Here is an 18,601-nt window from a genome sequence, read left to right as displayed (position 1 = left end):
TCTAAGTGGAGTGAGAAAATGATTCGAGATTCTTGATCTGCCTCATTTTTACTTCCATTTCCTCTTTGTAATTTTCATGATTTTAATTATAATTATATTTAGTCTATCTCTATTTTGTTTTTCTAATAGACATGTAAATGAACGTCAAATTTTTTCTAAAATGAAAAATGTTTACATTGAAGATTGCTGCCACTGTAGAAAGCCTCTCGGCTTAAACACCTATTTTCATAATCTCATAATTTTAATCATCGCATATTTATGTGAGTCTAAGAGGAGTGAGAAAATGATTCGAGATTCTTGATCTGCCTCATTTTTACTTCCATTTCCTCTCTGTAATTTTCATGATTTTAATTATAATTATATTTAGTCTATCTCTATTTTGTTTTTCTAATAAACATGTAAATGAACGTCAAATTTTTTCTAAAATGAAAAATGTTTACATTGAAGATTGCTGCCACTGTAGAAAGCCTCTCGGCTTAAACACCTATTTTCATAATCTCATAATTTTAATCATCGCATATTTATGTGAGTCTAAGAGGAGTGAGAAAATGATTCGAGATTCTTGATCTGCCTCATTTTTACTTCCATTTCCTCTCTGTAATTTTCATGATTTTAATTATAATTATATTTAGTCTATCTCTATTTTGTTTTTCTAATAGACATGTAAATGAGCGTCAAATTTTTAGAAAGCCTCTCGGCTTAATAACTAGCATTGGGATGAGTGATCTTCCAAGAAGTTATAATAAATATCAATTAATTAATAATAAATAAGGGTAAGATGTGCAAATGCTGAATAGACAACACCCATAGAAAAAAATAGCTCGAAATGTGGAGTTTTGCGTAACGGCAATAAACTCGAATATTTCGAACTTTCTATAAACCGAACAATTTTCTTTTCGGCCTTTCTACCCGGGTTACTAGTGAAGGTTACCACATCCATGTCATCATTAAAACAGCTCACTGGTTAAACGCAACTGACACGTGTCAGTAGCATCCTTGGACGAGTCCATTCAGCTTCCACTCGAGCGCCAACCGCTCGCGCCACAAGAATTTTTTTGAAGACTGGTAGGTTAGACTAGGGTTAGATACTCCTGTGATCAGTTAAACCCGCCTCACTTTCCCAATAATTAATCTTTGTTTAAATGGCAAGAAGCTGACTTCAAGTTTTTTTCAGCAGCCGAATTCAATGGCTAGCGCACCGGGCGACTACATACATTTCAAGGCTCATGTGCCTCTCCGCCATGTATCGGTACACTATATTAATTTTTCAGAACATTTTTTTCTAAATTTGGAAATACGAATTGCTTTCTTTTTCGATCTGCATAAATTGGTGTGAAATTGCATGAATATTGTTCTTTAACCTGGACGATCATGATTGGTATAAATTTCCTGGTTTACTCCAATTAGCAAATTTTCATGCATCGGTTTTAGGGACAAATTATAGTCACATTGTTCCAATTTTGTCTCAAATTGCACAAATAAAGGTAGCTATTCTTCGGGACTTACTTGCCGCACTGTTGGCTGTTGTATTTTACCAATTCAGTTATTTTACATGTATCTCGAATACTTGAATTTGAGTTCTTTGTGAAGGCTGGGTGATTTTCAGACTAGAGTGTTTATTTGAACTTGGCAATTTATGTTTATTTTGAGATCTTTATTAAAGTCAAGTTTGCACTGGAATTTACTGCAATGCGTTGAATTGAAGCTTATTTTTGTGTGGAGAATTGAGTTTTTAGGGCATACCTTATAGTCACAATTCTGCATTTCTGACAAGCTATGGTTTAATTTAGTATAGTCTGGCATTTTTTTTGGAGCACATCGCAATCAAATTAAAGAATGGCTGGCAATTTATTTTTATTCAGGGGGTCACTCAAATTAGGTCCAACTCATGCCGGAATTTACTGCAGATAAGTTAAATTGAACTACACTCTTGGATTATGTAACCTTAGGAGAGCTGAGTGTTTACGACACACATGATAGCCACGATTCTGTTCTTTTGCGTTGCAATTTGACAAGCAAAAGGTTGTGATATTGCTATCAGGATTTAACTGTGTGATTTCGAGTCAAACTCATTGACCCATGTTTCATGAGTAGTGATTCAACATGAATCCATCTCTCATGAGAATAAATGGAACACTTAACACTCATTGGATCTAGGTGATGCTCACAGGGGTGAAGCACTGGGACTTCCCAATTCAGTGATGCTCACAGGATCTAGGTGATGCTGTTGTATTTTACCAATTCAGTTATTTTACATGTATCTCGAATACTTGAATTTGAGTTCTTTGTGAAGGCTGGGTGATTTTCAGACTAGAGTGTTTATTTGAACTTGGCAATTTATGTTTATTTTGAGATCTTTATTAAAGTCAAGTTTGCACTGGAATTTACTGCAATGCGTTGAATTGAAGCTTATTTTTGTGTGGAGAATTGAGTTTGTAGGGCATACCTTATAGTCACAATTCTGCATTTCTGACAAGCTATGGTTTAATTTAGTATAGTCTGGCATTTTTTTTGGAGCACATCTCAATCAAATTAAAGAATGGCTGGCAATTTATTTTTATTCATGGGGTCACTCAAATTAGGTCCAACTCATGCCGGAATTTACTGCAGATAAGTTAAATTGAACTACACTCTTGGATTATGTAACCTTAGGAGAGCTGAGTGTTTACGACACACATTATAGCCACGATTCTGTTCTTTTGCGTTGCAATTTGACAAGCAAAAGGTTGTGATATTGCTATCAGGATTTAACTGTGTGATTTCAAGTCAAACTCATTGACCCATGTTTCATGAGTAGTGATTCAACATGAATCCATCTCTCATGAGAATAAATGGAACACTTAACACTCATTGGATTTAGGTGATGCTCACAGGGGTGAAGCACTGGGACTTCCCAATTCAGTGATGCTCACAGGATCTAGGTGATGCTGTTGTATTTTACCAATTCAGTTATTTTACATGTATCTCGAATACTTGAATTTGAGTTCTTTGTGAAAGCTGGGTGATTTTCAGACTAGAGTGTTTATTTGAACTTGGCAATTTATGTTTATTTTGAGATCTTTATTAAAGTCAAGTTTGCACTGGAATTTACTGCAATGCGTTGAATTGAAGCTTATTTTTGTGTGGAGAATTGAGTTTGTAGGGCATACCTTATAGTCACAATTCTGCATTTCTGACAAGCTATGGTTTAATTTAGTATAGTCTGGCATTTTTTTTGGAGCACATCTCAATCAAATTAAAGAATGGCTGGCAATTTATTTTTATTCACGGGGTCACTCAAATTAGGTCCAACTCATGCCGGAATTTACTGCAGATAAGTTAAATTGAATTACACTCCTGGATTATGTAACCTTAGGAGAGCTGAGTGTTTACGACACACATTATAGCCACGATTCTGTTCTTTTGCGTTGCAATTTGACAAGCAAAAGGTTGTGATATTGCTATCAGGATTTAACCGTGTGATTTTGAGTCAAACTCATTGACCCATGTTTCATGAGTAGTGATTCAACATGAATCCATCTCTCATGAGAATAAATGGAACACTTAACACTCATTGGATCTAGGTGATGCTCACAGGGTGAAGCACCGGGACTTCCCAGGAGGTCACCCATCCCAGTGCTTCACCCCTGTGAGCATCACCTAGATCCAATGAGTGTTAAGTGTTCCATTTATTCTCATGAGAGATGGATTCATGTTGAATCACTACTCATGAAACATGGGTCAATGAGTTTGACTCAAAACCACACAATTAAATCCTGATAGCAATATCACAATTTGACTCGCTGTGGAAATTATCTCCTACTTATCAAGAAAAAGGTTACTATTAGGATTCAATCGTGTAGTTTTTGAGTCAAACTCACCCATGTTTCATGAGTAGTGTTTCACATGAACCCATCTCCAATGAGAATGAATGGAACATTGAGCACTCATTTTATCTAGGTGATGCTCATAGAGGTGAAGTATTGAGACTTCTTGGAAGATCACCCATCCCAATGCTAGTCTAGCTTAAGCACACTTAACCACAAAGTTTCCTCCAAGGTTAAGTCCATTTTGCTTGTGGACCACTACTCAGGAAACATGTGTCAACGAGTTTGACTCAAAAACCACACAGTCGAATCATGATATCAATATCATAACTTGATTTACTGTGGAAAATATCTCCTACTCATCAAATAATAGTTTATTCAAGTTTATTCTCAATTACAATTATTTTGTATAAAAATAAAAGATCTTGTTGTGGGATTTTTTTTGGTTTAGATGCTATGTCTAGAGGGCCATTAGTGGGCAAAGTTAGTAGGGTATTGTGTTTGGCCTTATTGAGAGCATTATCACTTGATGTTGTTAGGGATATGAAGTAGGGTCTCAACTTTGGAAACTTTGATGATTTCCTTATCCTCTTCCTGTTTGATGCTAAATATTCATCATGAAGTTCACAATTTGTATTTATTCTCAGGGTCACTCTAGTTATGTCGAATTTATTGTGGTCTTTGCTAGAGACAAGTTTAATTAAGGCCTAATGCTATGGGATTAGGTCGGTTGCCGACGCCTAAATTTTGTTCTGGTCTTTGCTAGAGACAAGTTTAATTAAGGCCTAATGCTATTGGATTAGGTCGATTGCATAGACCTAAGTTTTGTAGGGCACATATTATTGTCATAATTTGGCTCTTTTCCACTCCGGTTTGACTAGCAATTGCTTACATAAGTTCATTCTGAGCTATATTTGCTATTTTCATAAACCCTAAAGTTTTCTTGTGGGATAACCACCACTATAGTTTGACGTTTATCCACTATAGACATGCTATATCCTATTGGACTTGAACATAGCAATTTGCCATGAAAACTTGGATAATTAATTGTTGAAACTCATCCTATTGGATATTTAATAGAATGGATTTTCATTATGAAGCTTATAATTAATGTTTATTTCCAGTTTTCCTCCAACTATGTCCAATTTCATTAGGATGTTTCCTCAAATGGTCAAATAAAAATGCTCTTGTTTGGAATAGGTAAATTGTGAAAACTAGAGTATTCAAGGCACATCTTATAGTCATTATATTGCACTTCTACATTGTAATTTGACTAGTGATAGACTAGTTATGATTATTTGGATATTGTTGGATGAGAGGGGAGATTGTTATCTTTTGAGGATGTTGGTTAGAGTTGCTATTATGGTATGTTGACATTAATGTTTTGTCATTGATGTCAACAAATTATTTGCTGTTGCAGATATTGCATTGTTTTGGTATTTTTGGATGTTTTGGGTATTACAGTGAAGATCTATAAATGCTATTCTTGTTAGAGCTTCTGAGATCTCTGTAGTTGTTGCTTATCAACTTACAAAGGTTTGCATGGTTGTTTGGATGAGTTTTGTTCAAGTTTTCAGTACTGGTGCTATAGTGTTCCTGAGTGCAAAGGTTGAGTATTTGTTTCTGTATGAACTGGTTTTGATGTTTTAGAGGTAGTAATGCTGTTATTATCATTGTGCCTTTTCATTATGTCCGCAGTTGCTATTATTCATGATTTTGAGTACAACAAGCTATTTTTTGATTTGACCTCGTTCGACAATTTAGTCTTAAAAATGAGCTTGGATTTAATGTTGGAGATGTTGTAATGGTTTGATGGTATTCATGTTGCTTGTTCGTGTACTTGGATTATGTGATGATTGTGTTGGTGGTCCGCATTGATTGAGATCAGAATTTCAATTTTGGTAGCGTGTGGGCATTTCTTCATTTAAGGCCTTGACCGATTTGATGAAGTAATGTGTTGTGATGCTATGTGCTCCATTGGTGATGGTGTAGCATGTTCATGATTGAAGATTTGGGTCATGGGTGATTGAGCATCATTATTATAGCTTTTATATGCTAGGTCGACTATTACACCTAGTGGTTGTTTATTCTTTGCAATCGATATAAACGAGAGATCAATTTGTAATTGAGAGTTTATATGAGAATGTGAGGTGTGTGGGAGGATTGAAAAGGATATGTATGCGAGTTCGATATGAGCAGAGAGATATTGTACTTCATTGGAATTATATTTGTAAGAACTGTGACCTCAATAATGGGTGCTACATAAACAATAAACAAAAGACAAGTCGGTCAATTGACTCAAGGGGTCAAAACCACATATAAACAAAACCAAAATAATTTCTATTTCTAAGAACCCAAAAAAAGGAAATTAAGATTCAATCAAAATCGTCGAATACATCAATATACACCATAATTCAAATAAACCAACATAATACTTGAATCACATTCCACATAATGAGTAGTATAAGTCTTTAGTAAGGCTAACAAGACAATATAAATACTTTTTACATATACCGCTGGGTTGATCTTATAGAATAGATACTGTGTGAATATAGAAACCATCCTGATAGGAACTCTTGGCCCTTGCATCACTCAAGCACATTGAGGGCGAGAATTTTGTTGGAGTGTGTTTCCACCATATAATCTTTTCCTAATATGAAAGATAACCAGCCCAGCTCAATAAAGTCTAAACAAGCAAAACTAAGAGGAGTAATGGAATTGTGTAACGAACAATGTCTAGAGACTAGAATACATAAGCGTAAGAAAACATAGTTCACAAGACAAAGTAATCATTCTTTTCTTGATCATCATTTTAGTCTCTTAGTTCCATCTTGAACACTTTTAGAACTTAACATGATTTATCCAAAACATGATGGTACAAAATGGCCTTCATGCATACCCATCATAGATACACATTAATAATGCATTTACTCCCAATGTTTTCCCCTTATGAAAATGGATAAAAACTTTAGATACATCAATCACTTAGATCATGCAAAACATATCTCTTGCCAACAAGTCAACCTAAATTTTACAAGAGCATATAAGAATTACAATCAACTTAATATTGTCAGCTGAGGTACACACATATACTTAACCAAGCACATAGATTTTCAAATTCCTAATTTAATATTATCGTGGACTTTCAAAGGCTTACATCATGAATCATATTCTAATTCAGATATATGGAAAACATGATAGAGATACTAAATAAAAGGACACCATAAGACAATCACAATTTTCTTAGTGAAGTTAGAGATTCTCAATAATGCAATGCACAACATGGAAAGTCTATATCTAGCCACAATCTCGTGATATGATCAAGAATTGATCAGCAACTTCACCACCAGACCAAGGGCCCATTAGCAAATGAATTGATAGAGGAAAAGTTTACCCTAACAATACTTATCAATTCATATAAACCAATTTCTCTCTCTTAACATTCTAATATAGTTTACAAAAGTCTATTTCCAGTACAATTTTTATTTTGATTAGTTTCTCATGAAAACTAAGGTCTTAATTTATTAAATATGGCAGTCCATAGAAGATGATTCAAAGATTTAGGCACTTCTCGATAGAGATCTTAAAGGAGGTAACTATGTGGTAGAATGCTACCAAATAAAGAAGATCTTATACATTATCTAGAAAAGAAAGACATCAACATGTTATAGTGAGAGGGTTGCAAGGATCAATCTAGCGGTTAACGAACAATTCAAAAGGAAAAGGAGGATTGATTCTATGAAGGTTGAAAATAGTTGTATAACGTTGAAGACTTGAGACATGATAAAATGATCATGATAGTGGAAATAAACATGTCAATAGGCACTGCTACATGGTTATCATAGAAATAAAATTAAATAAAAAATTCAAACATGATTGTGTCAGAGATAGTGATAAAAAAATGCATATGCATTGTGGTAGGCTAAAGAGATACAATACTTTTAGATGAAGCATTTGAATAAATCAGAGATCTTAAGACTATTTTTACAAAGGTTAAATATTATAGTGGGTTTAGCTATTATGCTTGCAAACATCTCCATTGTCTTATGAAAGGGAAAATACTCATTTATTTTAGGAAGCCTTCCGTTCACTATCAAAGTAGATCTAGTAACATACCAAAAAAAACAATGACATGTAATGGCGAAGAAATTAAGTGTAACATAGAAATCAGAGAAGATGAAAGTGTTAATCCCTATTTCAGACTTGTCATTGATATCAAAAAAGAAGATTCATATTACCGAATCTAAGCTAATGATTAATTGGGTGCACCCAATTAGTGGAATGTCACAACTAATAACATGGTGCCGTGAAGACACAAATAGGCATGAAATTTCGAAGAGATAAGATGTAGATATAAAGGACCAAAAATGACTTAGCTTAGGGAAATGAACCAATCCAAGAGATAGATGAAACAATGGAGACAACGTGTAATAGAGAAGTTGAAAGCAATACAACAACGTTAATTAAACTTCACAAAATTCATACCTTGTAGCATGCATGCAAAATGTGGAAATTATGGACGGGGTATTGGCATCCCTCAAAGCATATTGACGGTGTAATACTGTTAAAAGATAGCTTGAACCAGTCTTCATTTCCATAGACATACATGTACTCTAAAAACACAATACAAGTAGAAATACTTGACTAACTTGCCTCTAATGCATAGTAGCTATTGATGCCAATTTGAGGAACATGTCAAGGTTTGGGTGAGTCTAATAGGTAGAAATAAATCCGTTAGAGGCAAAGACGAGTATTGGCAAATGTCGTGAAAGAGATCATTCTATGCACGAGGACGACCCAAAAAGAACTCAAACAAAGTTTACGACTCCAAAATAGAGGATAATATCATATTGTATAAGATACAGAGCAATAATATTACCTCCAAGCTGCGAAAGAAAAATTGGAAAAGTGGAATAGATGAATTATAGGCTTGGATCAATATTTTTCCCTAAAATTCCCCCCGAAACATTGCATGTGTCCAGAGCTTTTTCCAATCCCTTGTAGTGTGTGCCTTCCTTCCATTCCAAAGCAGATGAGGACTGAACCCATTTCCCTAAATTTTCCTAGAATTAAAGAAAATCAAGAATGGTAACCCTACTCCAAAAGTAATGGAAATAATTGATAGTCACAATAAATGCTTCCAAAACATGAAGCGTTAAGAAGGGTAGACCATGTAGACCAAAAAAACAAGATTCCACTGTCATTTCCATAATTTCCGGACTAGTTATGGAAGGGTTATGACAACATTAGCATAAGAGATGCTATTTGTCAGTTTGTTTGTAATGGACTAATTGTCCATCTTGATTTAATTATTGAATGAGATCAATGAGCCCAATTTGAGGGCTAGATCTAAGATTGTATGTGAGCAGTGTGCTTTGGGCTGTGTGCCTTGCTGATTTGGCTGTAATCTTTTTGGGTTTATGCGCACCTTTTGTTCTTTGTTTTTCATGCTCTTAACTAGGCAATACTATTAATACAATACATCATCTTGTGGGTTATATTCCTACCGGGGTTTTCCCTATCAAGATTCCTCAAGAACAAATTTGGTGTTCTTGTGTTATGTGTTGAGGATCTTACATTCATTGTTTATTATTCAAATCAGTTTATGTTTGAGAGGTTTTATGCTCTTACTTATTACAATCGCTGACCCCCCTCTTAGTTAAGCTTGCATTTTTTTGGCCTAACAATTGCTGTTAAAGCGCAAACCTTTTGGAGGAGCTTAACTACTTGAAGGAGATCCAGTATGGCAAGTTTGAGGAACGAGAGTCCGAGGTTTGATGGTGCATATTATTTGATATGGAAGGATCAGATGGCTACTTACCTGATGCGCATGGGAAATGACTATTGGCAGATTACTATTAACAAGAGCTATTTTGTACTGAATGATTTATCACATGCTATTTTAGCAAAGAAGAAGAAATTAAAGAACATGTTAGCAAGAGGAGCAATCATTAGTGCCTCGTCTTATACTGAATATTACATGTTTATGGATGTAGAACAACTTATGGGGTATGAACTAAACTGGAAACTACTTATGGAGGTGATGAATATGTTAAGTAAGCTTAATTGCAAGGATTGAAAGGGAAGTATGAAGACATGAGGATGAGAAAAAATGAGATTGTTACATCATTTATGTGGAGGATAAATGATCTAGTTTGTTCACTCATAAGATGAACCTTGACAAAAGATGAAGTAAAAGACAAAATTCTAAAATCTTTTCCAAAGTGTTATAATGAGAAAGGTGCTGCTTTCGAAGAATCGAGTACGATTAGAAAGACTTCCAGAGAAACATTCAAAGCTACAATAAATAAGGATAGAAGATTGATTGAATATGGGAAGTCTTCTATTGAAAATAATGACAGGAGGATAGTTGAGTATGATAGATCTTCAAGTTCATCAAGTTTTGCTAGATTTAGAAGATATTCTGAAGATTGGGAAGAAATTGAAGGAGAAGAGAGAACGCTAGATGAGTTGGAAGCCCTAATTGTAAGAAGAGTACCTAAATTATCTACCAAGTATGAATGAAAACTACCTTTGAAATGCTTTAATTGCAATAAGATTGGTCATATTGCATCTAGATATCTTGATAAAGTTACTAGAGACGAGAAGTTTAAAGGAAAGTATATGAAATTCAGACATAAGAGACATAAAAGTTATTATGCTGTTGATAAAGGTGTGACTGATGATGAATCTGTTGCTAGTGAGGAAGAGATTGTTTTCATTGCTATTAAAGAAGAAAATACTAATGAAGAGAGAGCTTTGGTTTTCCATGCTGAAAAGAGAAAAGAATGGGTTATAGATAGTGGATGTTCACATCATATGACTAGTGATAAGGATAAGTTTGTGAAGTTGAAAGACTATGATGGAGGTTTTGTTAGGTGTGGTAATGATGCCCCTTGTTAGATAAAAGGAAAAGGATCTATTTTCCTGATGACAAGAATAATATTCAAGATGTTCTATGTGTTGAAGGATTGAAACATAACCTATTGTGTTGGACAAGTATTGGCTAAAGGTTGCAAAATGGAATTCATGAATGATATGTGCAAAATTCTTAGAAGCAATGGAGAACTGATCGCATTCGATAAGCAGACTGAAGATAACCTTTTTCACTTGGAAATAGTTGAAACTACATGCTTGATTTCTAAGATTGATGATAGCTGGTTGTGGCACAATATTTTTTTCATGTAAGTTTTGATAATATGATGAAGGTTAGTATGACCAATGTTGTGAAAGATTTGCCTTAATTGATAAAGCCTAATAATATGTGCAAAGAATGTCAATTGGGAAAGATGACTAGATCTACTTTTAGAAATAAGATGTATACTTCAAATGGTTTGCTAGATTTGGTGCATACAGATTTTCTTGGTCCTACAAGAACAAGTTACCATGGAGTCATATACTTTATGCTATTTATTGATGACTACTCTAGAATGATGTGGGTAACATTTTTGATAGAGAAATCAAAAGCTTTTCAAAAATTTCAGAATTTTAAGATGATGGTTGAAATTGAATCCAGAAGTAAGCTGAAGTGCTTAAAATCAAATGGTGGAGGTGAATTCACATTTGGTGAATTCTATGCTTTTTGTGAAGAACATGGGATTAAAAAATAGACTTCAACTCTGCAAACCGCACAACAAAATGGTGTTGTTGAGCAAAGGAACAGATCGATTGTAGACACACCTAGAACCATGATGATTGAAGGAAAAGTACCACAAATCCACTAAAGAGAAGCCATATGTACTATAGTGTATATATTGAACAAAGTTCTAATTAAGTAGGGAATTGGTAAGACTTCTTATGAATTATGGTATGGTTATGCTCCCATTGTGAAATATTTTAGAAATTTTGGAAGTAATTGATATACTAAGAGAGATGGAGATTTTGGAAAGTTTGATTCTAGGAGTGATGAAGGAATATTTCTTGGTTATTTTACTAAGAGCAAAGCTTATAAATGTTATAACTTTAGATTAATGAAAATTGTTGAAAGTGCCAATCTTAGAGTTTATGAGAGTGTGAAAAGATTTGGAAGTGATTACAAATGTGATATACATGAAGAAGATAATTAGAAAGAGGAAATGTCGAATTAGATTGAGTTGCTGAATGGTTCGGTAGGACAGATAGAGGATATCATAGAAAATGTTGATACCAAGGAAAGTGCTACAAGATCTACTCCGAAGACTCTACGATATGTAAGGATTAATCATTTTGAGAAGGCTATTATTGGTGATATTAATAGAGGTGTTTAGACTAGAGGGAAGATTGCTAGGTATGAAACATGTCTGATATATGAGGTTGAACCTAAAGTCGTTAATGAAGCATGCAATGATGTAAGTTGGGTAAAAGCTATGAAAGAAGAATTGGATCAGATTCAAAAGAACAATACTTGGATTCTTGTTCCTAGACCCTTGAATAAGAATGTGATCGGAATTAAATGGGTATTTAGTAATAAGTTGTATAAGGAAGGTTAAGTGATCTTGAATAAAGCAAGACTAGTATGCAATGGTTATTCACAAATGGAAGGTATTCATTTTAATGAAACTTTTGCTTCTCTCGCAAGGATTGATGTAGTTAGATTATTGCTTGCATATGCTGCTTACAGAAATTTCAAAGTTTATCAGATGGATGTCAAGTCATCTTTTCTTAATGGCGAGCTAGAGGAAGATGTCTATATTGAACAAAGTGATGGATGTACTCTAACTGATGAAGGAGATATGGTTTGTAAATTGCAGAAAACTTTGTATGGATTGAAGCAAGCTCCGAGAGCTTGGTATGATAGATTGGACATGTATTTATTGAAGATTGGTTATACTAAAGGGACTGGAGAGAGTAATTAAGATTTCAAAATATCTGATGACAATACTTTGATTGCTTAAGTATTTGTTGATGACATTATTTTTGGAGGTGATGATGAATTGTGTAAAGACCTCGCTAATGAAATGCAAAAAGAATTTGAGACGTCAATGATAGGTGAAATGAAATTCTTTCGTGGATTGCAAATTACTCAATTGGATAAAGGTATCTTTTTTACACAATCTAAATATGTTAGAGAGTTATTGAAGAAGTTTGGAATGCTAAGGATCGAGTTTTCTATTTGTCAATGGATTGGCATTTTGTAGCTAGTCGATTGGGTTTGATACAACACCAATGGTTGACATTGTCATCTTGCAAAGCATTGACATTATCTCCTCATAAAGGATTGGGCATAGCATGACTGAATGAAATGAGTAGATGAAGGATCAAGTTCAATTCAACACAAAGAACTATAATCCCCCCTTCTCTTAATTTGCTGATATTCATCCTCATTGGAACCCCATACCATCTTTGTGAGTTTGTTCAATTAGGGGGTCAAATGTTAGTGTATTTGATGGTTTTTCTCTTTTGATACCAGCAACCCTGAGGTCGCAAAATAGCCAACCTTTACCTTTTGTAGACTTCATTTTATTACCAAGGAATCCATCTACCAAGCCCATTGGGCTTTTTTTGATCTTATGGATTTATCCTTTCACTTGTAGTATCCGTGATAGATGGATGTTGACTTTTAATCCTCTTGCAATTTTGATGCCATGCTTAAAGCATGAGCACTTTGAGCGTATTGGGCATTTCAAGCCTTCTTAGTTTATCCATTAGACTCCAATATTACGTAATATATTCAAAATGCCAAATAAGGGCATGAGAAATTTCAACTTTCTAAGTTTATGGCCAACCCAAGTCGAGCATTTCAATCTTGAGTAGATCGTTATTAATCAATAATTCTTTATATGCATGATTGGAGTTGAATGCACATTTTTTATTTGTTGATTTATCTTTTTCAAAAAGAAGAAAAAACCATTACCATTGATGATGTTTTCATTGTTATGGTATAAAAACTGCGATTCAAGGTTTTGGTTGTCTCATTTTGATTCTCAAATCGATTTTGTCTTGTTTTAGTTGGTTGACTTATGAGTCTAGAATCTGGATTGCCTTTGCATGTTTTTGTTACTTTTAGGGCTTCACCTCAAAGCAAAGGACAATCATACTTTTGATTGATTCTCAATCATATTGATTCCATAGAAAGCAAGAAAAGGCGTGTACAACATACTTTTTTGGTTCTTCATTTCCTAAAATTAACACTCCTTCAATCTTGCCTTCCAATTGAACCTCAAGCTTGACATTTGATGGGCACAAGACTTCCTTACGCTAGTGGATACTACAAAAAAGCATTTTAGAAGAGAAATTGCACACTTTGTAAAGGAGAGGTCAGGGGCCAAGCAAGAAAATCGGCTTTTCGGGATAGCAAAGGAATTTCAGTTCCATGAATTTGCAAAGGAGAGTGAAATGATATGGGCTAAGGGCTGACCCTTTCTTACTTAAGTTCTTGTCTACTTAACAATGTAAAGTGTTAAGGGCTTGGTGATTTATTTCTTGGGAGGAGTGCATGACTCCCTAAAATGCCCAAACACTTATAAAGACCGAACCTCTATATTGGCTCTATTTCTTAGTGGCTTAGTCAATCTATTTGGCTTCTAAACTTGCAAAGTTATGTTGATTCATCAGGATTGAAAGAAAATCAATTGTTTTGTTTAACCAATGAATGCTTCTAGACTCTTGAACTATTCCTTGCCTAATCCACTCATAAGCATGACCAATGTACCATAGTCACACCTAGAAACCATTGAAATTTTACATTTTTCATCTTTTATCTCTTTCGGAGAGAAGTTTGGGTGTTTTAATGACTTAGAATTTCAACACTTAATGCTTAAGCTTAGTGAGAAAAAACACTCCAAAAGGAGAGAAACGATGCAACACTCAACTAAATGAATCGAAGAACGTGAAGAGAAAAAGGGGGGCCCTATCTATGATAGTGCATATGGGCTAGGAGCAACAGATGTATGCACCTGGTAGATATTTGATTGACTTGGGTGACAGTTTGTTTGGCCATGTGAGGATTCCTCCTAAATATTGCCTTTACACCAGAAATAGAGAATGATCATTGTCCTGATAAACTCTGTATCTTATGAAATCCCCTAAATGAAGTTGCATGCTAGAGTTGTTAATATGTAATGTGTCAATATTTGTTCTTGCCCGATTGAGATAGACATAAATGTATTTACTTCTCACTTTATTTTGTAAGCACCAAAGCAATAATCTTCTCCCATTATGATGATTGGCACACATCCCTCCATTGGCGCACTGCAATACTAATTTTCCTGTTAGCCATCGAGTGGGTTACATAACTATCAGGAATACTAGGAGTAATAATCAAACAGACAGTCCATAATCTTCATTTGTTTTCAAGAAATATTGTCATTGAGTTTGCAACCTTCAAATAACCGAGCTTTGAACAATGTGATAGTTAGAGAAGTTGACAGTATATGGATATCTTCCTTACCAATATTTTGCGCCAACAGAAAATAATGGTACAACATAACAAGACAAATAGCTTGATATTTCTTTGATTTGCGTATAACATTTGCCAAAGAGAGTGAAGACAATAATACAACTATCAAAAAAATTTCAATCTTTTAATTCCACATATGTGTATATGTTGGTGTAATTAAATATTCACTAATTACACTTACTTAAGCTTACTTAGGATAATGCATTGCATAGTAGTTTGTGATTGAGACACTTAGGAGTTTGTACCTCAATTAAACACATGGTGTAGGAGAATTCCACTCTAGGTGGTCATAGTTGTTATCTCAATCCACCTTTAGTTTACTTATCACATTATCATCCTCATCATCGCACATACTTCATGCATAATGGAGGATGATCCACCTTTGGTGGACATATGATTCCACCTTGTGTGGGTGATAGCTTATCTTCTCCTTATAATTGTCTCTTATCGCCTCTCCTATATAAGGAGGCCTATTATGTACATTTTAAATCAATCCATTGGATGTCAATCAAGTCCATTATCAATAATAACATTCTTGCATCTTCATGCAATTGTCTTGCCAATCTCTTGTGGAATTTATCTTGGTCTTTCATTTGATCCTGGGGGTGTTGTAGAGTCACCTAAAACTCTAACATGGTATCAGAGCCAGGTTGTGAAGACCTATTCTCAAGAAGTGCAATCTTGGCTTGACTTATTGTTGGTGCAGCATTGGCAATTTGGACATCACAATTTGGAGGAGATTTCAAGATTCATATTTTGTGACCTTCTATTGCAGGTGAAAATTAGAGCTTGTTGGTGCAAATTAGAGGTTGGCATCGTATAAAGGAGTCCAAAAACCCCTAAATCAAATTTTGTTTCATCCAAATTGGACATCTGAGGCCAAATCTATAGTCATTTGATTTTTTAAGGTGCGGCAGCGGCGATTCAAAAAAAATAATTTCAGAGATGATTTTCAAATAGTGATATCTCCCTCATGTAGACTCCTTTTTTCGAGCAAATATTTTTGTTTTGAGGTAGAATTTCACAATCTACACAGTGGTGCAAGTGATTTTGGATCTTTGTCTCTGAATTTTTCTGAAAATCGCAAATCCCTTTTTTGCAACTTTCAAGGCTCTATTTGGGCACATATGGTAACATTTTTAGGTGCAATTTTTTTTGAAAGTGCATATTTTTCCTCCACTTTCTAGATCTGTAATCAGATTTCAGTGATTTGGAGTGGACATATCACTTTCAGAAATAGGTCTTTTTTGGCTATATCTGCACTTGGTGAATACTTGGATTTCAATTTTCTTAATTGAATTAGTAATTTGAAGGAGTTATCAGTTTATTTCAGTCATGATTTGATTTCATCGTGGATTTTTTAGATGTTCCATTACTTACTCCATATAACTATCATGAATGGAAACAAGTAGTTTCTAATTAGTTGATGAGTATTGGATTGCTTAGAATGATTCTTGGATAGGATCTAGAACTAGCTACAGGTGTTGCAGGAAGAAGGAAATGGTTTGATAGAAGGGATAAAGCATTTGGCTATCTTAGATCTACCATCTCTCACGATTTGCTATATCATATTGCATCCTGCACACATCCTCATAATGCCTGGACAACATTGGAAGGGATCTTTGGTAAACCTGATAGAATAAGAAAATTCAAATTGGAGAATGAGCTTATAGGTCTAAGTCCATGTGATTTTGACAATATTTAAGACTTTTTCTCTAATTTTAATTCTATTAGATTGGAGCTTTCTAATTGTGGCATTACTAAAGATGATGCACAATTGATATTATCTATTCTCTCCAAGCTAGGTCCAAAATATTCAGTCGTTGTTTCCACATTCTATGCTACTATGGATGCTCTTGGTAGTGCATACAAAATGTCTTCTCTTGATGAATTTACAGGTCAACTCACAAGGGAACAAGCAAAGTTAGCACACATGGGTCAATTGAAGCCTTCCAAGTATCAAGTGTTGGTTGCAAATGACTCCTCTCCAAAGGCTCCCAAAGGAAAGGGAAACAAACATCACAAGGATCCTAAGCAACATGACAAAGGTGATGAATCTCCTTCACAACATAATATTGAATCCAAGTTCCAGAAGAAAGAGAGATAAATGTGCTCATTGCAAAAAGTTAGGACATGATGAGCATAAATGTTTTCATAAGAAGATTGATGAGCTCACTTACATTCTTCAAAAGAACAATATCCAATTGCCCTCATTGGTGTCTGCTTCTTCTACACATTAGGCAACTTCTACATCTATAGCTACATCATCATCCAAAGGTAAAGGACAAGCACTCATTGCTTCCACACATCCTGAGCAAAGGAAATGGCTTCTTGATTCAGGTGCATCACATCATATGACATCTTCTATGGATATGTTTTCTTCTATTGAGCCTTGTACTTCTCCACCTATATTGATGGGTAATAATACATACATGAAGGTTTGTGGGAAAGGTTCTATTCCTATGGGAGAGGGTACATTTAACCATGTTCTTTGTGTACTTCTCCTTTCCATTTACCAAATTACTCATGGGGCACAAGGTAAAATTGTTGAGTTCACTCCTGATTATGTCTTTATTAGGGACATGGAGACTATAGATGTTATATCTATGGGAGTTGTTGATCATACATCACACTTGTATTCTTTTGCACATTTTGTTGATAATGATGATGATATTAATGTTGTACCTAACCCTTTATCAAAGGTAAATAATTCATGTGAGGAGAACATTGGACACTTGAATCATTTTGTTCTTGAGATAAGTGTTGAACTTCTTACTACTCCACCTCCTGCTTCTTTAGACACGAGCTCTACTATTCAGCAGGATGATCTTTGTGCTTAAGATCTTGCAGCGTGGGATGAATTCCTGGATGCTCTTTCAGGTGAGTCTCATAATGCAGATTTGGTTAATACATCTGAGGAGCTTTCTCTTAGAGATACTTCTTCACCTTCTTTGGAGATTGGATTTCCCAACTCTTCATGTTCTCTTGTTTTTTCACATCTCATAGGTCAGCTTGATGGTGTGACAAAATCTTTGAGCTTGGAGACACCTATTCAGTCTTTAGAGATGCATACATGGAGACCTTCTTCCTCCTTCCTCACTTTTTACATGGAGTGGCTTCTTCATCATTTGATGTATTTATCTCTTCCTAAGGAGAGACATGTTTCTTGCAGGCGTTGGATTATCTCTTGTTTGCAGGTACTCTTCATCTACATTAGAGCTTCTTCATTATGGGGGGGATATCATGTCTCCTTATTTCCTTCCTATGGGGGGATCATTCTTTGTATATACATGATGTATGCGATTTTTGGGGGGCCTTGAGTACTCCATCCATCCATGCATCTTGTTTTCATCGTTTTTTTTGGAGGAGGGTTTTTCCCGTGAGGTTTTATCTCTTTCTCCACTTTATGAGAGATTAC

The 18,601-nt window shown here is 34.8% G+C and overlaps 1 protein-coding gene across 4 annotated transcripts in view; it reads left to right on the top strand.

Moving 5' to 3' along the window:
- The first annotated feature begins 1,172 nt into the window (after positions 1–1,172).
- Positions 1,173–18,601, top strand: part of LOC149541624 (uncharacterized) — a 156,961-nt gene continuing 139,532 nt past the window's right edge. For all 4 annotated transcript variants that reach the window (XM_089796806.1, XM_089796807.1, XM_089796805.1 and 1 more), the window contains exon 1: positions 1,173–1,249. In XM_089796806.1, coding sequence (XP_089652932.1) covers positions 1,187–1,249 — 63 coding nt within the window. In that variant the 5' untranslated portion in view covers positions 1,173–1,186. The remainder of the gene's footprint in view (positions 1,250–18,601) is intronic.

Source organism: Cupressus sempervirens, chromosome 8 (genome assembly GCF_028749045.1).
Source record: "Cupressus sempervirens isolate cs-2001-9-10 chromosome 8, ASM2874904v1, whole genome shotgun sequence".
Lineage (NCBI taxonomy): Eukaryota > Viridiplantae > Streptophyta > Pinopsida > Cupressales > Cupressaceae > Cupressus > Cupressus sempervirens.
Note: the sequence above shows the minus strand (reverse complement) of the source record. Positions and strands in the feature narration are given on the sequence as shown.